The sequence below is a fragment of the Prionailurus viverrinus genome, chromosome X (genome assembly GCF_022837055.1).
Source record: "Prionailurus viverrinus isolate Anna chromosome X, UM_Priviv_1.0, whole genome shotgun sequence".
Lineage (NCBI taxonomy): Eukaryota > Metazoa > Chordata > Mammalia > Carnivora > Felidae > Prionailurus > Prionailurus viverrinus.
In genome coordinates, this window is record NC_062579.1 from 12,287,203 (window position 1) to 12,308,048 (window position 20,846).

Consider the following 20,846-nt stretch of genomic DNA (forward strand, 5'->3'; position numbering starts at 1 on the left):
CCCTTGGCCTTACCCTAACCACCTTACACCACTGGGTCAGGGAACGATTACCTGTGAATCTGACCACAGACGTTCACCCCTTTAAACCAGGAGATGCAATATGGATAAAGGAATAAAATATCCAACCCCTAAAACCATTCTGGAGGGGCCTGTTCACTGTCATTTTGTCCACCCCACCTGCACTACAGGTAGCCGAAGTGGGTCCCTGGATTCACTACAGCAGAGTGAGGCCAGCATCTCGAAACTGGGAGTGCATTCCTGATCCACCAACACTGTGCAAGCTGACCATATGGAAGAAGCAATCTGCAACCCCAGAGGCTCTGGGAGACTGCAGGCCTGCTTTAGCCACTCCGGAAGCTAACTAATCTATGCACGGCAGAAGTTTGAGGAATCGACAGTCCGATGAAACAAAAGACTGTCCTTATTTTCTATATGTTTCCTTACTGTGATGCACTGCCACTCCCCGTTTCTCACTATTATTGTGATTCTTGCTCTACTCTTTGCCATAGGATTGGCCGAGGCCCTCCCCGGCCGGCTAAAAATATGAAGCGAGGTTTCTGTTAACACTCACCTTCTTTTTGTGGATAGAATACTTCGTTGGTACCAACATGGGGAGACAATGGACATAAGAGACTAAAAAATTAGATCCCCACAAACCTTATAGTAGGACAAAACACCCCAGTCCTACTATCCAGGCTTGGCTTCTTAAAAGCTCAATTATTGGGAAAAAAAAAACTGTCTTGCCTAGTGCAGAAAAAGTTCACTGTCGTCTCTGTTCAAAACTTAACGTGCCTAGGCCAAAGATTTTATAACTCAACTACCCAAAAAAACCCAATGATGGGGGGCCCCAGATAACCTTGAGCCAGATCCCCACCCCTTGTCTAACTTGTCTCATCTCTGAGAGGCCTGGGACAATGTCAATGTGGCCATCAAATGGCAGGCCTCAGGTGGACTATACTAGATATGTGGGAGAACAGCCTATATAAATAAACCTCCAAACCAAGGTGATGCTCTCTGACCCTAAATAAAGGGGTCCGAGCATCCAAGGGGGGGGGGGATGTCATAGGGTGTCCTTCCTAAGGAAAGAAAAAAAAACCCTCAACCTTGCTATGTACTTGACAACATCCTTTGCGACCTTGTAACATGAGACCACTTAATCAGACTATGTGTTATCATATATGAGAAACAAAGAAGTAAAAAATATATAAAAAACTGCCCCACGTGGCGTTCGGGGCTCAGTTGTTTGGATACGAACCCAACTGAGCGGTGCCACTGGCAGGAATATAAATTGCTTCCAGGAAAGAAAAGCCTCGGTGTCGGTGTCACGACTATCAGTGCGAGAATCCTGCTACACTCTCACTGATCTCTAATTATTTACTTGGGGAACCGATTTTTTGATCCTGGCTCAGGTAGAAAGGACAGCATTCTACAATTGTTATATGACCTCTTAAACTCAAGTTAGCAGCATAACCATTTACAGAAACCAAATATGCTTTCTTTTGGCTCCAACCGTGCCATTAATCTGAATCATCCCGTGTACTGACCGAAGGCTATAGAAGTGCAGCACCGGCAGGACTGGGCTCACTGTAGGTGACCTGTACGATTTCCAATCGTGCACGCCGAATCAGAGTTGCAAAATCCAAGGAAAAGGCCATTTTCCCGCAGGGCCCCGGAAGCCGGGCGCCACTTTCCCAGGCAGGCGTCCTCAAGTTCCCGGATCCTCACCCGCCGGTGGCGCCGGAACGGGAGTTTCCCCAACCCCGCCCGCCCTGGCTCCCACACCCAATGAGCGGCCGCGGGCCTTTTTGGTGGGCGGGGCGCTCCTTAGGAGCCTTCCCGGTAGGCCTGTGGCCGGCGCGGCGCCTGACGTCTTTCCGTTCTGTCACGTAGCGGTTAGGGCGTGGCTTCCGCTCCGGGCGCCTGAAGGAGACTTGGAGGGTCCGGGGCCACGGCGCTTGAGTTGTTGGGAGTAGTCGTCGCCGCTTCTGCCGGCAACCCATGAGGAAAATGCTCGCAGCTGTCTCCCGCGTGTTGTCGGGCGTCGCCCAGAAGCCGGTGAGGCGGCGTGGGCGGCCCGGGGTAGGGCACCGGCGGGGCCGAGGCGGGGCCCGGGTCCAAGGCGGGCCGGACGCTGGAGAACGCGGGAGGACGGCCCGGGCCTCGGGGCGCGCGGTTTGGTGCCGCCTAGGGCGCTGCGGGGCGTCCGGGGAGCCGCGGGTCTTTTGTTTTTGCTTTCGCACCGTGCATTCCGCTCCGACTCCGGGACGAGGGGCTACTGGGCCCTTCGGCGGTTAATGGGGACGGGAGCTCTGCAAAGTCCGCGTGGAGGTCAGCCGCGGCTCCTTGCGCCTGCTAAAGCTGGTGTGCTCCAGAAATGCCCGTTCATTTACTGCAGACGGAAAAGGGGGCCTTGGGCTTCCTCGAGTCTCCAGTTGATCCTGCCCATTCATTTTAAATCTTCCTAATTTTATTCCTCTTGACTGAGAGGCCATATAGTACGTTAAGAGTGTGAAATCCGGAAACTGGTCGTGTTCAAACACCTGCCTCACCATTCACTAACCTTGTGACCTTGGGCAAGTTTTTTTAAACCTCTGGTACTCAGTTCCCCTATCTCTAAAGGGAAGATAATACGTATGAGTACTTACCCCATGAGGTTGTCGTGAGGCTTAAACGCGTGACACGTATGTAAACCTTTCCAAATGGTGCCTGGTGCATAGTAAGTGCCATCTGTGTTCAATGTTATTTCAGTGCCCAGTAGGTATACATTTATGGAACACCTGCATTCAGCTTTGGAGGGTTAAGACCGGGTCATGCTCACCAGAAAGCACCCCCCTCCCCGCTCCCCCCCGCAAACCTTCCCCTTAAACGTTGAGGTTTTATTTGGCAGCCGCTTCAAAGGCAGTCAAGCAGAACCCAGAGGAAACCGCCCTCCCCCTTACGTAGGCTTAGGGTAAAAGTAGCTAAAGAAAACAGCAGTGGTGATTGGAGGCTGCGGCTCCAGCTCTTAGATGTGCCTAAGACCTTGAACCATTTTGACCTCTTAGGTAGTGGAAGGTAGTGTTACTGGGTATAACTGTAGCCAAACTTGCCTTGCAATTCAGCTTCTAGTAACTCTCCCAGCACTTTGTGGCACTTCTGCTTAGTATGGGCAGATATCATCGAAAGGTAGGAAGTATATAGCCTTCTGGGAATCCCATTGACTGAAATGACTACAAAACACAATTTGGTTAATCAGTTATTAGCGTGTAATTGTAACCAGATCTACCTGAAGGATAAGCACATTTAAGTGTTATTTCTGTATATCACATGATACGACCAACACTGAGCTCTTAACAAGTGCCAGGCACTAGGCTATTTAATCTCCACAACTGCAGTTTTAAGTTGAATGTAAGTAATAGAAACGTATTTTCAACATTATATAAAGGTCTTAGTTCAGTATTATGTTACATTTAAAGGGTTGCATTAGAAAAGAAAAACTTTGATAGAATTGGTGATATTCTACTGAAAGAGGAAAATTGGTATGTGAGTTTTCAAATTACTGTCACCTGTGTTTCTCTGTGAATACAGAGAAGTCATTTAATATCAGACTCTCATTCACTCAACTGTCCAAAATACTCCTGGTTGTGTTTTGCAGTCTTCCGGCAAGTCGTTGGCCCGAAATGCAAATTGCACTTCATCTCAGTAAAACTTTGGCCTCCTCAAAAATCAAATAGAAATGAATTTTGGGTTACAGTGATTTGTTAACTGGATAAAACCAGAGCGGAATATAACTTCATTTAGTCACAAATTTTTATTGAGAGAAAAGATTATTACAGCAGAAATAGATTCTTGAGGATGAGAGACAGTGAAAGAGTTAATGCTCCTTACTTTGAACCTCCCCCTCTTTTTGGCTATTTTGCATGTTTCTCCTGATGCCTGTATATGTGGCATTAATTATACTAAGGCACAGAAAAATATTTTGAAGAATTGTGTATTCAGCGTGGATTATGTGTGTCTGTGGGCTGAAACCCTGTTTAATAGCTCCTCCCTGCGACAGAGCGAATCAGGTAATTAGTGTTTCCATAAACTGTAATAATTGATGAGATGTCCTCAAAGTGCTCAGTGTACTTTAAGGTCTTGGGTCTAGTGTGCTTATTTATCAGGTTTCAGTTGTGTTAATACAGGTTGCTTAGAGTGTTCAAAGTGTTTTAGAATCATCATAGATGTATACGTTCTTCTTTGAACCTATACTTCTTAACACTGAAAAGATCATTGTTAGATGAACTGGACAAGTTTCTCGTTGCACAGTTTGCCACACATTCCCAGTGATTCTGGGTTTGACACTTTGATTTCCAACAGTGTCGTTAAAATGAAGCATATCTGATGTTATTCCCATCAAGACAGAAACAACCTGTTTCCAAGCATAGGTGATACAAACAAGTGTAAGGAATTTGTCCTTTAACAAACTCATTGTGTGAAGTAGATGTAGTATTAATATCTTAAAGAATTAATCTTGTAGAATTAATATCTTAAATGTTGCTGTAATTTATTACAATGTTCACTTCTCAGGGGTTACTGGGGCCGGCCTAGGTGGAAGCCTTAGGATGTTGTTCCACTCTTCTCTCTCGGCTTGCCACCTTTCAACCAACCCACAAAACCTTTAGAAATTGGATGCTAGCACCTTCTACAAAATGAGAGTCTCTAAAATGAAAGCAGAGAGCCCAGGGTAACCTAAGTTACTTAAGTACCTGTGATTTCATCTTTGAATGAGGTTGAGTGTCTTCAGTTATTTCACAGATTAAATTGCATTTAAAATTTTTATTCTTTGTCTTACTGTTTGTATTTCCAATATGATCCCTTATTTTGTGAGAATTTCACTACCAGTAATCTTTTGGCTTTTTAGGTAATAGGGTAGGATTTTTAATTTACACTTGTAGAATCTGAAATTTTTGAACCATTTTCCCCTTTCACTTGAATGGTTCCCATGTATTTAAGAACTTCAGAGTTTTTATTTTTAATGTGAATGGGTTTGTCCATGGTCTCTCAAAGAGGAATCCCATTTAACAGAGAAGCTTTTTATGGCTCTCCAGAGAAAATGAAAGGTAATTTTTTCAGCAGTCTCAACAGTTACAAATTATTATATACTCAGACTTCTGATAGGACTTTCAGCTTCTTTAACTTCAGCTTCTTCAACTCAGCTCCTTTTACCCATTATATGAGTGATTCCTCTAATTTTTGAGATTCATAATAATGAAACGATGAGAAAAGATATGAGTAGCTTTCTGGCAGTCATAATCTTTGGCCTTTCCTTCCTGCTCTTTATTATATAGAATTTTCTGTCATTCTTGGTTTCAACTTTAAGATGGAGAAAGAAAAATTTACCTCTTCACCGGTGTGGTTGGTTACTGGCTGGTTTGGTCTCTAGTTTTATTTGCTTTTATTAGTTAAGTTTTTATTTGAATTCCAGCTAACATACAGTTAACATACAAACATCAGGAAGGGAAAACTGTTGCAGAGAAGAGTAATACTAGTTTCAGGTGTACAATAAAGTATTTCCACAAGGTCTCTAGTTTTATATATTTTTAAAAATATTTATTTTGAGAGAAGGAGCATGCACATGTGCACGTGCAAGTGGAGGAGGGATAGAGAGAGAAACCCCAAGCAAGCACTGTGCTGTCAAGCACAGAGCCCGACGTGGGGCTCAAACTCCTGAACTGAACTGTGGGTTCAGGGTTGAAATCAAGAGTTGGATGCTTAACCTACTGAGTTACCCAGCTGCCCCAAGGTCTCTAGTTTTAAATATTTCTGAAGACTACAGTTTCTGTAGCTGTATCTGGAAATTTATTTTGCACTACAAGAAATATTTCTGGCCCCACAACAGTATTTGTGAACCGGCAAAAATAATAGGTCCGTTTCATGATTGCCAGAAATTAGTTTGTCACCTCACCCCTCTTAGCTTCTGTCCAAATTCCTCAATTTTCTTCACGTATTCTAGGTATACTAATGGACTCTCTCTACCTGTAACTGAAACATTTATTTCTAGTGTTGAGGCATTTTTCCTACAGCAGTGTCATTGTTTTGTTGGCTTTATTAGATAAGGGTATATTGATAGGTGAAAAGTAAATAATAGATTTTTGTATACTTGGAGGTGCATTTAGCAGGTCAGTCTTTACCCTTCTCAACAAGATCAAGTCCAGTGCTAGAAGCTGGATGGTAAGGTGACACACTGTAGGAACACATCACAGGTACTTTCTGTGGGATGTCAAGAATGTGCTTCAAGTCTCCATGAAGAGAAGTCATGTAACTTTACATTATCAGCGTGTGAAAACATGGCAGAATGTGGCTAAACTAATATAATAATAGTAATTGGTTAAATGTTTGTGGTCCAGTCTGGACCTTGGTCATCACTTAGCAGTATTTTTTCTGTGAGCAGGTATGTTCAGTCGAAAGTGAAGAGGAAACATTTCCCCCATCTTTTTACCACCCAAGCAGTGACAGCCACCCGTAACATCAAGAAGGGAACATTGGTGCAGAGAACATCTCTCCCTTCTGAGGCTTCAGGAAGAGCCTACTGAAGACCTAAGCTGTTCAGATTATAAAATGTCTGTCAAGTCCATTGTTTTTAAGTCAGGGAGTGCTAAGTATCTTTTCTTTTGTCTTGTACATGTCTCACAAACATATTTATCTCATACTTTGAATAGTTTGAAATATTTTTTTTTAATTTTTTTTTTAATGTTTATTTATTTTTGAGACAGAGAGAGAGCATGAGCAGGGAAGGGGCAGAGAGAAAGGGAGACACAGAATGTGAAGCAGGCTCCAGGCTCTGAGCTGTCAGCCCAGAGCCCGACGTGGGGCTTGAACTCACGAACTGTGAGATCATGACCTGAGCCGAAGTCGGACGCTTAACCCACGGAGCCACCCAGGCGCCCCAATATTTTTTTTTTTATGGAACCATTTCATAGAATGGTGGTTTGCCTGAAGTAGGAGTGGAATCACAGTTTTATTTGAAGAAGAATTCTGAAAGTAAAGCTTTAGCTTGGTCAGTGTATAACTATAAACAAAGCCCAGAGATTGTCTAGTCTTTTCTGTTGGCCAGTAACTTCATTATATTTTCAATGTAATTTTTTTGGAAACAAAATGGCTAAGTGGATGGGTTTGACTTTTTTTCCTCCTTTCTGTTTCTGCTGTTTGCCTTCAGGAAGGGTGTATAATCATGTTTCATTGGCCAAAGCATGGAATCATTTTGAAGACAAGATCCCAACACAGTGAAGAGAAAGGAAGATAAACCCATGAATGTGTTGGGGCTTATGAAAATTCCAGGACTGCATCCTGATAATTGGTTAATAATAATAATAATGACTTTCAAAAATACCTAAAAATAAAAAGTACTGATATGTTTGTATATTTTGGTCTTTCAAGGCAAGCAGAGTGCTGGTGGCATCCCGTAATTTTGCAAATGATGCTACATTTGAAATTAAGGTAAGAGGTGTTTTGCTTTGTGTTAATAATATTTCCACAGGTATACTTTGTTACAGAGTTTTACCTTTGAAATCGAACATTTTGATATTCATGCTCTTTTACTATTTTCTTCCAAATGTTCTAGAGTCAGAGGTTCAGAGAAGTTTAGCAAAAGTTAGAATTCACTTTTCTTGCTCAGCAGCTTGCTGGTGTTTTGGGGAGGGGGAAGGGGGGAGACCTAAAAAAATTGAAGACTTAATCCAAAATTTAGAATGTTGTTTCAGTAAAATATTTCAATAGGAATAGAGTGCTTCTTTAAAAGTTTGTCTTTCAACCTGTAACTCCTTTGACTTCGAGGGGTTCTCAGTGAAAGTCGTCTTAGAAATATTTCTTTTCTACTCCATCCCATTGCACAGTGAACTTGATGATTTAAGGAGTCAGAAGCAATATGTAGCATTTCCAATGTGCTCCTCTGCAGCTTTTTGAATTAAATATTGTTGCGATATTAGATCTTAGAATGGGTTGGCAGTGTTTATGTTGTAGTAACTGGAAGTTAACTGTCTGATTCCATTTCAGAAATGTGATCTTCACCGACTGGAAGAGGGCCCTCCTGTCACCACGGTACTCACCAGGGAGGATGGGCTCAAATACTATAGGATGATGCAGACTGTTCGCCGAATGGAATTAAAGGCAGATCAGCTGTATAAACAGAAAATTATTCGTGGTTTTTGTCACTTGTGTGATGGTCAGGTAAGTGGTGGTTTTGTAATAAAACCATGTTAGATTTAGGAATTTAAGTATGGTTGTTTTGTGGTTTTTTAATTAGAGAGCATGGGGTAGGGGCAGAGAGAGAGAGAATCCCAAGCAGACTCCACATTCAGCACAGAGCCCATTGCTGGGCTCGGTCCCATGACCCTGGGATCAAGACCTGAGCCTAAATCAAGAGATGCTCAACCAACTGAGCCACCCAGGTGCCTCAATATGGTTTGTATTTACTGGTTTTTACCTTGCCTTTTGCATCAGAAGGACTCGAGACTGGCTTGTCAGAGTAAAGATGAGAATGCCAAGACCTGCTATGAAGCTTACACTGGAGAATTTTTTCACATGCCCCTGTGCCTTACATGGCACTGTGATCACCTGTACTGGATATACTTTTGGGGGGAAGGGTTTTCATTTTGATTTTTGTTTTGTGGATTTAGGCCAAGGGTTACAAATTCAAATGCCTGTGGGGACTAGCTAGGTGCAATAAAGGAGTGAAGAAGGCCAGCTGTACAAAACTAGAGAACGGTGACTAGGACTGGTAGTGACCTTGAGCAGGCAGCCCCCCTGCCCACCAGGGGCATCATAACTTGGTTCTAGCCGGTTGATGCCATGTGGACATATGAGATTAGTGCTTCCTGTTGTTTGTTTCTTCTAGAGAAGACAGAAGTCTGGATTTTCACATGAAATTCCCCCAATATTAATGTTGATGTCTAATTCGGGATTTTTTCCATATCACTGTATGGGCTTGAAACTGTACATCTGTGGATTGCCAGTTTGCAGCTTCTGGCTTGTGCTTTACCCTCTACTCTGTTTGTGATGAAAAATAGAGCTCTTTTTGTGGTTATTAAAGAGTTCTGCTAGGCCAAATGTTTCCTAATATTCTAGGGATTCTTTTATCTAGAAATGTGAATTGTATTGACTCATTGCTGCTGCTTCTTTTAATGCAGGAAGCTTGTTGTGTGGGCCTGGAGGCCGGCATAAATCCCACAGACCATCTTATCACAGCCTATCGGGCTCATGGCTTCACCTTTACTCGTGGACTTTCTGTCCGAGAAATTCTTGCAGAGCTTACAGGTTTGCTGTTGATTTTCAAAAAAGAAAAATTACTGAAATAACTTTGCAGATCTCTCATGTTAAGATGCTATTACAACTTAATATTAAAACCTTTTTGAGTTAAAAAAAAAAAAAAAAAAAGAAAGCCTCTCCTTTTGGTGCTCTGGTACCTCTCTTGTGCTTTTGAGTAAACTGACCGTTTTTGAGGTCATCTGGTCCTTCAGGTAGAAGTTTAAAAATGTTAGCTCCGTAAAATCAGAATACTGTTGATCACTCAAGCATGCCAGTAGAAATCTAGCAGTCATAGAAAGTAAATGGGGTAGGAGCATTTCATTGCATGCAATTTAAATTCTAGGAATCTTTTTCATGTCCCCTTTGACTTTTGAACTGTTCATTGTACCAGTGTAGGGGAAATCAGAAGATGTTTATAACTGGAAAAAAAGTCCAGGGTATCATGATAACGTCTAAAGGATAAAGGTCAAGGACATGAGACTGGATTGGTGTTCATGAAAGGATGTAGTGGAACATGTATTTGCATAGAGGGATGGGTGCTTATACAGTTGAATTAGCCTGTGAGTCCCCATGGTTGACCCTCTCAGTAAATACTTGGCGTGCGATTTTCTTTTGTATATTTGGTTTTTGATGTGTATATGCTGCCATTTCTAGGACGAAGAGGAGGTTGCGCTAAAGGGAAAGGCGGATCGATGCATATGTATGCCAAAAACTTCTACGGGGGCAACGGCATCGTCGGAGCTCAGGTGACCCGAGATGAGGATGAGGATTGCATGCTTGCCTTGATTTGGCCTTAGACCATGTCTTAAAGATCTTCACACCCCAGAGAATGTTCCTCTTGAAGTATTTTAGGACTGTGGGGGCTTGGTGTACTTTTTTTTTTAATTTTTATGTTTTTAGGTTATATTTTATATTTGAGAGAGAGAGAGAGAGAGAGAGAGACAGACAGACAGACACACAGAATCTGAAGGCGGCTCCAGGCTCTGAGCTGTCAGCACAGAGTCTCAAACCCACGAGCAGTGAGTTCATGACCTGAGCCGAAGTCGGATGCTTAGCCGACTGAGCTACCCAGGCGCCCCAGGGAGCGTGGTGTTTTTTAAAAGACCTGTTGCTTCATAGCCTACCATTTGATCAGTTAATAAACAGGTTTGGACAATGATTTAAAATTCTTTCTTTTAGGTATTTGTCAGGTTTTATAAGGAAGCAAGAGTCTGTAGTAACAGCTGTACCTTCACCTTTTCCATTTAAGTACATTGATTGCTTTGTCACATCCACTTTGGCCTACCTCTCCCTGCTGTAGACTGCTGATGCTAGTGTCTGACAAGGAAAGGCAGGTGATCAGGATCTTAGGGGCCTAGTTAGAAATAAATCCAGCTTTCTTGCTTATGTAGTCCTCTTCGTTCTCATCAGTTAGTGAATAGTGAAGAAGTAACAGTGTAAAAATGTAACTAGATTGTTTGGTTTGTTTTCTAATGAAATTCTATTATATGTTAAAAAAAATTAGGTTTCATGTTTTGGCGCTTTAGTAGTGGAATCTTTGCAGAAATGTTGTTTCATGGTTAAAAGAGAATGAGAATTATTCATGCTGTTTTACCAGTTTGTAATTATGGGGGTGGAGTAGTTAGAGATAGCAGTGGAAGAGGGAGTTTGCAGTGACACTGTAATTTTTATCTTAAATTCTGGCCAGGAGTTAAAATGCGGAGCATTAATATCCCTCCTCATGGAGGGAAGTTGGCTAACATACAGTCTATACAGTGTCCTCTTGGTTTTGGGGGTAGATTCCCTTGATTCATTGCTTATATAGAACACCCAGTGCTCATCCCAACCAGTGCCCTCTTCAATGCCCATCACCCATTTTCCCCCACCCCCCCCATCAACCTTATTGTTTGCCTCCCTCCCTTTCTGTTTGTAACTATTTTTTTCCCCTTCCCCTCCCCCATGGTCTTCTGTTAAGTTTCTCAAGTTCCACATATGAGTGAAAACATATGGTATCTGTTTTTCTCTGACTTACTTAGTGTAATACTCTCTAGTTCCATCCACATTGCTGCAAATGGCAGGATTTGCTTCTTTCTCATTGCCAAGTAGTATTCCATTGTATATATAAACCTCAGTGGTTCTTTTCTTGGTTGTCCTTAATATTAGGTGCCCCTGGGAGCAGGGATTGCTCTGGCCTGTAAGTATAACGGAAAGGATGAGGTCTGTTTGACTTTATATGGCGATGGTGCTGCTAACCAAGTGAGTATATGCCTCTTAAGTTTTTAATAACCATTGCAGTTTTATTCCTAAAGCGTTGAACGTTCATAGTTCATTTATAGAGAAAGAATATATTGCTTATTAGTTGAAGTAGCCATTCGTGGAAAGCTAAAACTTGGTTTTATGGCCAGATTAAAGGTTTACTTCATGGCCTGTTCACCAAGCGCTTTGTACGGGCACACCCATGAGGGAACTCTCCTTTGCCTCTACCTCAGTGCTTCACAAACGCTCGGCGGCTGAAAGACCTTTTCACATTTTACCCCGTTGCAAACCAATTCTTCAATCAGTACCGTAACGTACAGACTCATTCTCTTGGATGCCCTGGCATCGTCAGACTCCTCTCACGGTCTGTGAGCCACGACTCTTTCTGTACTTCTGTCATGGCCCGAGTCATCACCAGCCCGTGCACGATACTCTGAGGCACTGCTCTGGATGCTGATTCTCAGGCACTGGTTCACTCTGGTTATCCATCGGGTCTCCTAGCATTTACAATAAAGCATAAAACCAGGTAGCCACAGAGCCAGTGTGTTTCGTACTACTGCCTTGACCCCACTTAACAAGTGGTGGTATTTGGTTTGTGCCTTCCTTGGGTTGCAAAAAGAGATGTTTGCTGCTGCTTGTCCCTAACACACACTCGTTGGTTTCAAAAGCTGGTTTGTGGAAGGTGAGGCATTTCGTGTTTTGTGAAAACTTCTGTGTCAGAGAGCAGCTGCGGGGGACGATGAAGAAGTCTAGAGAAAAATGGCAAAATGAAACCATTTGAACTTCTTCTACATACTTCCAGGGTCAGATATTCGAAGCTTACAATATGGCAGCTTTGTGGAAATTGCCATGTATTTTCATCTGTGAAAATAACCGCTATGGAATGGGAACATCTGTTGAGAGAGCAGCGGCCAGCACGGATTACTACAAGAGAGGTGACTTCATTCCTGGGCTGAGGGTAAGGACATCTGGTGTGAAGCCAGGGCTACCCCCTTGATGCCTCTGTGCGTGACCTTGACAATCTCACACACGTTGAAGAGTTCTCGGTTTTTAGTGCACAAATAGGTCCTGTAAAAATTAAATGGTTTTAGGTTGATTTATGTTCTGCCCCTTTCCTGTGTATCAACAGGTAGATGGAATGGATATCCTGTGTGTCCGCGAGGCGACGAGGTTTGCAGCCGCCTACTGTAGATCTGGAAAGGTAAGGCTTTCTCTTAGGCCTGTGGGCTAGAGATTTCTATTGATGTTTGTCTTAAAGTTAAAAGAGTGCCTCCCGTGTGTCTATCGTAGCTCTTCAGGGGTAGCTGGTAGTTGAGGTTATGTATAAAGTAGAAGCAGAGTCAAGTGAATCGGGGCCCTTTGTAAATAGTATGGTCTTGGTAGCTCACCTTTTGGGAAACGAAAGATCCCACGTTGCCTCCATTTAGGGCACATCTTTTGAGTGCTTCCTCAGCATTTTGCCTTGTGGTTTGCCTCCAATCTCTACCTACCCACCCCCTCCATAAGCCCCTCGAATGAACACTGGAGACCCTCACAATGCTCAGCACAGAACTTTGCTTGGATAACAGGTATTCAGTGTAAGCTTGTCTTCTCTAAGTTAAATATTATGGTTCAAGTGTGTAATCCTAGTCTTCCTGTTCCAGTTGAGAATCTCGACCTTTCAGGGAGAGCAGTAGAGGAAGAGGGCAACAGTGAGGTTGGCGAAGGTGCCATCAGAGCTGGTGGAAAGAACGATGTTCTCCCTAAGTTGGTGTTGCACAGCCCAGAAAGCATGTCCTTAGGGTTGACCTTTCAGTGACCTCCCCTGTGTGGTAAGATTCGGACAGCAGTGATGCTAGTGGGGCAGGGGGTGGAGCAGAGGGGGAAATGTAGAGTATGACTGAAGTGGCAGTGAGCTCAGCGGTCTGTATTCAGACTCCCAAGACTAGAAGAGGTCCAGGCTTGGGAGGTGGGTATCATTCCCCTCTTCCCCAGTTCCTGAAAGAATATGTGGGGTACAAACATATGTAGAAACGTTATCACCGGTTTGTGGTATGTGTTGACTTTCCCAGCCTGATCTTGGAACTAGAGGAATCTAGAAACCCCCTTAGCCCAACCCACTGCGCTTCTCAGTAGCTCCTGGATGACACAGAACAGAAAGAATAGGTGACAGTTCCTGAGGAATTGACGTAGGTCGGGTGATGCAGTAAATACTTCTCATGTGTTCATCGGCACAACTCTTGAGTCCGGTCCCTCATCTGTGAGACCGGAACCTAAGGCACAGAGCAGTCAAGGGTACATAGCTGCTGTACGCCACAGCCCAGATCGGACCCCAGACACTTGAACTACTGCACCCAAACTGCCCGGGGATCCTAGATCCACCCTCTCCCCCTCAGTGTTCAACCTCGTCTTCTGGAAGGGGGCTGGCGTAGCAGGAGGAAGGTGTCCTAGGGGTGGTCAGGCTGGCCGGCAGAGTCGCAGGATTAAACAGCAGATGTTGTCCATGACTGCCGTCTTTGTCACACACTCGCCAGATCCTTGTGCAGCAGGATTGGTCGCCAGCCCCTCTGAAACACTGCGTGAAATGGGGGGAGGAGATTCACCTACCCAGCCTAGCTTTAGTTCTTCTGCCTTCTGTACTTTCCAGCACATACAGGTTTGCTTTTAGTCTTATTCTGTGAGATCTTATGTTCGTGTTTTTCTCTAGCTTTCTAAAAGGATCCAAATGTTTGTAGATCATGTCCTCTGTGACTGAGGGGGAAAACTAGATGAGATAAACTGACACCCTCCCCCTTGGTGTCATAACTGCTAATAGGTTTTTCTTCATTAAATCTCAGCTGTTTCATAGGATTATTATATATCAAAGACCATGCTAATAAAATGATTAAGATCAGTGGGCTCTATAACATGTTAAATGCCTTTTGGATTCCAGTAAGTTCCTGTTAAGAATGAGGAGGAGGGGCACCTGGGTGGCTCAGTCAGTTAAGCATCCGGCTTTGGCTCAGGTCACGGTCTCATGGTTCATGGGTTTGAGTCCCGCATCGGGCTCTGCACTGACAGCTCAGAGCCTGCTTCACATCGTGTCTTTGCCGCTTCCCCGCTTGTGTTCCCTCTCTCAACAAACATTAAAAAAAAAAAAAAAATGAGAAGGATGAAACGGAATACACAGGTAATAGAAATGAGAACAGCTACGTCAGGTAATAGGAATTCTTGACGACTCAGCCAATTTACAGATTGACGAGAAGATCTTTGATTCTGAAAGGATATGCTGTGCCCATCATCTCAATCTCTACTGGGTTCTGTTTTAGGGGCCCATACTGATGGAGCTACAGACTTACCGCTACCACGGACATAGCATGAGTGATCCTGGTGTCAGGTACGGTCATGGGAAATCTGAGTGTGGTGTCCCAAGTGGCTGGGCTTTGTGTGTGGCTACTCACATGAAAAAGCAAACATTTCTGCCTTTGCTTTGGAAGCCAGACACCAGTGGGCTTCATGCAGTGAATTAGTTGACATCAAGTAAAGTAGTTATAGGAGTCTTTGCCTGGAAGCATTCTGAAAATGCCTATAATACACAGCATGCACTATGCTCTTGTTAGCAAGAGCAGCAATAAAAAAAATTGCAGAGGGGGACGCCGGGCTGGCTCAGTTGGTAGAGCATGCGACTTTGTGTCTCCATTGGGAGCTCGGGCCCCACTTTGGGGGTAGAGGTTACTTTAACAAAAACTGCAGAGAGAAATCATTGCATAAAACAGGTCGACGGTATGGAGAGTTTATGTATTTAGGGGCATGTAGCTTTTGTAGGCACTACCCCCATGAAGACTCGGAATTTGAAAAGCTGGCTGGTGTGGAGTGAGGCCACCTGGCACGTGGGGTATTCAACATGTTGAAATCTATCAGTGAGAGGTAGGTTATGGTAGGAAGATAGTTTTACTTGTCGATTTAGTAATTCTGGCATGTAATGCTGCCATCCCAGTGTGTGACACAGTTAAAAGAAGTAGAGTTAGAGTAAGCCCTGACAAGCCTTGGAGTAGATTGGAGTTCTAAGGGACAACGTTACAAAGAGCAAGTGGGAAAAATGTCCTTGGTGTTTGCCAAAAACGGTAGAGCCCTTCCTTGTGGGGTTATATGTGACTTAGGACAAGGAAGTACAGTTGACCCTTGAACGATACAGGTTTGAACCGCGTGGGTCCATTTCTTACAGAACGGTATTTTTTTCTCTGATTTTAACACTTTCTTCTAGTTTACATTAAGAATATAATACACATGTACAAAATGTGTTTTTTGGGGGAGTCAAAATTTGCAGATTTTCTACGGGGCGTATGGGGAGTTGGTGCTTCTGACCCCCACGTTGTTCAGGGGTCAGCTGTATCATAGAAGAGGGATTGGAAAACCTGCTGTCCGTGGGTTTGCTGGCCACGCTTCTCTGGGGTATTCACGTTTGCTTCCTGCTTGGCATTCTGCCTCACAGTCTGTAGTTCTCACCACCCACATCAAATGTAGAAGCTCAGAAGGGTGGGACGGTGGGCACATAAAGAGGCTCTACCCCGTCCTTCCTACCCTTCATCTAGAGCCAAGAAGCAAATAAAGGCTTGGCCCCTGTTGTCAGACCGCCCGAGAAGCCGGGGGTAGTGCCAGGGTAGAGTTTCCTATCAAAGACACTAAGCAGCTCTTACAGAATTGTTAGAGGTGGGGTTCTTGTATTTTGAAAGTAGAATTGCACTGTTCCCACAGTGACAGAGGTATTGCTGTGCTCCCGGTCAGGAACATACATCTGTATTTCACAGAACGGTCTTTGCTGTACCGGAAATGTTCTTACCTATTCGTTTGCCTCCCTGTAGTTACCGTACACGAGAGGAGATTCAGGAAGTAAGAAGTAAGAGTGACCCTATTATGCTTCTCAAGGATAGAATGGTGAACAGCAACCTGGCCAGTGTTGAAGAATTAAAGGTAGGCTCTCTGCTCTCCTTTCTGGGCAACGCGTTTTTCTGCACACAGAAAGCTGCCGCTCCTGGGGGAACTGCCTCCGTAAATGGGAAGGTTTCACAGCACACGAATCAGTCGTATTTGCAAAAGCTTTAACCCTCCCGGTAGCACCACTCTTTTTTCCCTAAAAATAGACTTTGGATGTTAAATTCATAAATGTTCCAAAATTTAAAAAAACAATCATCGCCTTCAAAAATAGCAACTATTAGCACTTGTATACTAGCAACAGGTTCCAGGTAGAGCTAGTTGGTACCTAAGCTGCTGTGTGTTCAAAAACCTCCCGAACTATAATCTGATTTTTAGGAAATTGATGTTGAAGTGAGGAAAGAGATTGAGGATGCTGCCCAGTTTGCCACCGCTGATCCTGAACCGCCTCTGGAAGAACTAGGCTATCACATTTACAGCAGCGACCCACCTTTTGAAGTTCGGGGTGCAAATCAGTGGATCAAGTTTAAGTCCATCAGTTAAAGGGAAACTGCACATCACGGATGGTGATACTTTCAACTGTAAGGGACTCTGTGTTCTCCACTTTTAACATTAAGCAAGAAAAACCCATAAAAAGAAAGGATGTAGGCTAAGATAGTAATTGCATGTGTTTTGTATAGTGTTGCGTTGAAAGACGTTATTGCACACCTAAGTATTTAGTGTGAAAGTTACAAAGGGTATTTTAGACTTAAAATTATTTCCTTAAAATAGTTCTATTTCTTTTAATAATTGAAAAGTATTTGCTAAATCGTATACATTAAGTGAAAAATGGCCATTTCTACCTGTCCAACCCTGCCATCAGTCGAGGGGAGTAGGATCATTCCCTGGACCCTTGTAGTGGCACGTGTCCATCACCAGTGTGCGTGTGGAGGCTGAAGCCGATTCACACTGACCACTGCTCAATAAAACGCAATATTTATTACATCCAGGCAGGGTATAGAAGGACAATTCCATTTTTAAATAAGACCTCTTCATTTATATATTAAATACAAAACATAGTTTTCTATGTACATTCAGTATCAGACAGAAGGCATATTCTTAACATTTTAATCTTGTAAGTACCCCGTGGTCTAGAACAGTGATGCCAGCCTGCTTTCCAGTAAGTGCTATAGGGTGTACGGAATTTTCATCCGTTTTTAAGAACACCATACTATTCTGGGATGTCAAAATTAAGGTTCAGTCACTGTTCTCACAATGCTAAGGTTCCACTCACCTTTAAAACATGTTGATAAGTAACAACACGTTTAAAAAACCCATCCCGTTTCTGTAAGTCTTTAAAACTTCAAGGTCTTAAATAGTGGTGGTTTCCTTGTGTAAACTCGGTGAAATTCATGTCACGTTAACAGAAGTTTAAACAAAGATGACAGCTCTTGGCTCCCTCTATTCCCTGGCTTAGCCGACAGTTTCAGCCTCATCTTGGGAGGCCAGGGACCCCTGAGCCTTTCTTCTGTACTGGGAGACTGCTGTCCAGAGCCTGCAGAGGAGACCGCCACTAGGAAACAATCCAGAGTCTTTTTTAGAGTGGTAAGAAAAGAACTTCAAAACCCCACCAAATACCTGGGTAGCTCTTATGTCAAAAGCTATGTTAAGTAATTCTAGACTTGTCTAGATTTGCCAAAATGCAGTTCCTAACTTGAAGATATGTCCTCTTGTATTTGTGCCCAGTAGGAAGGGGACGTGACCTGCGAGGTATGTGCAGGAATGCCAGGTTGCTAGAGAATAAAAAGGGTTGGATGGCAGAAGATGGGAGGGGGAGAGCTTTTGTGTTTCCCCTCCCTCTTTCTGACTCATACGCAACCTGATCCTAGGAAACCTCCCGAGTTGGGGGCTGAGATTGTGGCTTAGAAAACACACTACCTAGATAGGAAATTAATTTCAATGAAGGGGGAAAGTTACCAGCCCTTTGTTTTCTACTGCTTTATTTAAAAGCATAAGCACAGGGAAAAAAAGTCATTTTCTGTTAGTGTTTTGAAGCCATTCTTACCGTAGTCTAAGGTGTCTTAGATCTTCCTTAGTGATATCATTTAGAATATCAGAAAGTGTATAACCCTCTTCAACAATCTGAAACAGACATCAAATACATAAGAGCTAAGCTGCTATTATTTGTTATTATTACAGCATAGGAATGTTTTTTTGTTACAAATTTACCTTTTCTATTGTACTCGCATCTGCTCCTTTCTCTTGTAACCAGTCTACAAGCTCTTTATCTGTTTTCTGCCCATGAGACCCGGGTGGGGATGCTGGGTTCTCTGGAGTATCTGCAACGATGAGAGATTTGTTTTGTTGTATAGTAAGTTGGATGAAATAAACTATTCCAGAACGTAAATGTGACTTGAAAGCAAATTAATTCATTAAACCTGTCTTAGCAGCTCTAGTCCACAGTGCACACAACATCACACAGTTCTTGGCTTCACTTTCCAGAGATTAAAGGAACCACAGGTAAGGGTGATTTTCCTTCTTTGGAATTTGATATGCTATAGGTCTACCACTTTAAATGCTTATTCTAGTCTTTAAAATGCCTTTTGTAAGGAATCCCATCCTTATCTGCACTGGAAATCAAATGAGGAAACAATTCAGTATTGAGATTTTTGTACCAGAGCCTATCCATTCTACATTCCAAGAGGCAGCTGTAGCCCTTTTGTAGGCACACAATGAATTCAGAAGGTAGGTAGTAAATCGCCCTGTTTAGGTATGCGGTAAGACATTTTCATCACCCCAAAAAGTTGTTGTGGCCTTGAATAATCCGTCCCCTCCCTGCCCCCATTCTGATTGGTTTTCTGTCCCTGTAGTTTTGCCTTTAACAGAGTACTGCATATATAAATATTCCATACTTAGGAAGTCCTAGTGTGTAGCCTTTGAATCTGCCTTCACTTAGCATAATGCATTTCATCTGTGCAATTCATCTGTGTTTTTGAATGTACCGGCAGTTCCTTTTTATCGTTGATTAGTATTCCAGAATCTACTGGAGTGCTTGCTGGTTTCATAGAGAATAACTGCAGCAGTGTCAAGGCTGACTAGACCGTTAGGCAGATTTTCAGTGGTCTCGCTCCCCCAAGTCAGAGCAAGTGGAAAATTACTCACCATTAGATTTGAACTGTAACTGAAGATGATATAATTCTTGAGTTTTCTGCTCTAGGGTTTGCCGTAGAAGATTCTGGTACTCTCTCTCTTTCTGAACTAGGTGTTCCAAAAGTCTGGTTAAACAAACAAGCCATTATCCAGAGAGAGCCTAACATCATTCAGTTCAATTCACAAACATTTGTTGAACCTTACAGGTTGAAAGAAAATGACACAGTCCCAACAATCTGGTTGCAGCCTGTACCTGGGCACCTACCTTGTGTTTCCTCCCTTTGGAAAAAAAAGACCAGCACTCAGGGCATGGGTCTATTTTGTCTCAAAACCTATCAGGAACCAGAAAGATAACCTGAGGGTGATCGGTAAACTCAGCCAGGAAGGATCTGATAATTACAACTTGTCTCCCTGCGTCAGATCAAGTTGCTGAAACTAGTTCTCAGGCTCTTTCTCCTCTGGGGAGGAGGCCAAGGAGCTAGAAGCCCTGCTGCTTCTTTTTTTAATATTTATTTCTGAGAGCGAGAGAGCACGTGCAAGCAGGGGAGGGGCAGAGAGAGGGGCATAGAGGATCCAAAGCAGGCTCTGCACCGAAAGCAGCGAGCCCGATGTGGGGCTCGAACTCACAAACTGTGAGATCACGACCTGAGCCGAAGTTGGATACTCAACCGACTGAGCCACCCCGGGTGCCCCTGCTTCTGATGGACAGTGGTGGGAGGGAGCCGGCAAAAAGGCCCCCTCAAGCGGGAGGAATACAGCTCCAGACGTCTGTGGGACCAGTGACTGCTAAATGCTTCACAGGGGCTGGCCTCCCACTCAGGACAGACCAGGTGCCTCCAGGCCACGCCACTCTGGGTGGGAGGTGCCATCCTCGTGCTCTACCTGACAGCAGCTAAGGCATCTCCATGCCGTAGGGACAGGCGTGCTACCGAGGGAGGGCGTGCTTGTCTGCCATCTGTAGTCGGCTGCTGTCATTACTAATTCTACTGAAACTGCAAAGTAACAGAAGGACTATCAGCAGTGTAGATGAAGAGCCACTGAGCCCATATGTAACAGTTTAGGAATTTAGTAAATTATAAACCTTACCAGAAAATTTTTTATTAACTTTTTTTTACATTTATTTTTGAGAGGGAGAGACAGAGGAAAAGTGGGGGAGGGGCAGAGAGAGGAGGAGACAGAATCAGAAGCAGGTTCCAGGCTCTGAGCTGTCGGCACAGAGCCCGGCGTGGGGCTCCAGCTCACAAGCCATGATCATCATCACCTGAGCTGAAGTCGGGCGCTCAACCAACCGAGCCACCCAGGCGCCCCACCAGAAAATATTTTAAAGT

The 20,846-nt window shown here is 43.7% G+C and overlaps 2 protein-coding genes across 2 annotated transcripts in view; one reads left to right on the plus strand and one right to left on the minus strand.

Annotated features, from left to right (window-relative positions):
- Nucleotides 1-1,892: 1,892 nt before the first annotated feature.
- On the plus strand, nucleotides 1,893-18,775 carry PDHA1 (pyruvate dehydrogenase E1 subunit alpha 1). The gene is made up of 11 exons (XM_047843449.1): nucleotides 1,893-2,055; nucleotides 7,399-7,458; nucleotides 8,014-8,187; nucleotides 9,147-9,273; nucleotides 9,919-10,010; nucleotides 11,407-11,499; nucleotides 12,302-12,457; nucleotides 12,629-12,700; nucleotides 14,787-14,854; nucleotides 16,320-16,428; nucleotides 16,768-18,775. The coding sequence occupies exons 1-11, from the start codon at nucleotides 1,999-2,001 to the stop codon at nucleotides 16,930-16,932; spliced, it is 1,173 nt and encodes a 390-aa protein (XP_047699405.1). The 5' UTR covers nucleotides 1,893-1,998; the 3' UTR covers nucleotides 16,933-18,775.
- The window catches only part of MAP3K15 (mitogen-activated protein kinase kinase kinase 15), a 123,803-nt gene continuing 120,305 nt past the window's right edge, over nucleotides 17,349-20,846 (minus strand). The window contains exons 26-29 of the mRNA XM_047843445.1: nucleotides 19,531-19,643; nucleotides 18,598-18,707; nucleotides 18,434-18,510; nucleotides 17,349-17,941 (exon numbers count right to left, since the gene is read on the minus strand). Coding sequence (XP_047699401.1) covers nucleotides 17,842-17,941; nucleotides 18,434-18,510; nucleotides 18,598-18,707; nucleotides 19,531-19,643 — 400 coding nt within the window. The 3' untranslated portion in view covers nucleotides 17,349-17,841. The remainder of the gene's footprint in view (nucleotides 17,942-18,433; nucleotides 18,511-18,597; nucleotides 18,708-19,530; nucleotides 19,644-20,846) is intronic.

Bases quoted from the DNA above. Each gene is read 5' to 3' on its own strand.
- PDHA1 (XM_047843449.1), top strand. From the start codon at position 1,999: ATGAGGAAAATGCTCGCAGCTGTCTCCCGCGTGTTGTCGGGCGTCGCC. The intron at 2,056-7,398 runs GTGAGGCGGCGT...TGGTCTTTCAAG, and splicing joins CGGGCGTCGCCCAGAAGCCG to GCAAGCAGAGTGCTGGTGGC. The intron at 9,274-9,918 runs GTTTGCTGTTGA...TGCCATTTCTAG, and splicing joins AATTCTTGCAGAGCTTACAG to GACGAAGAGGAGGTTGCGCT.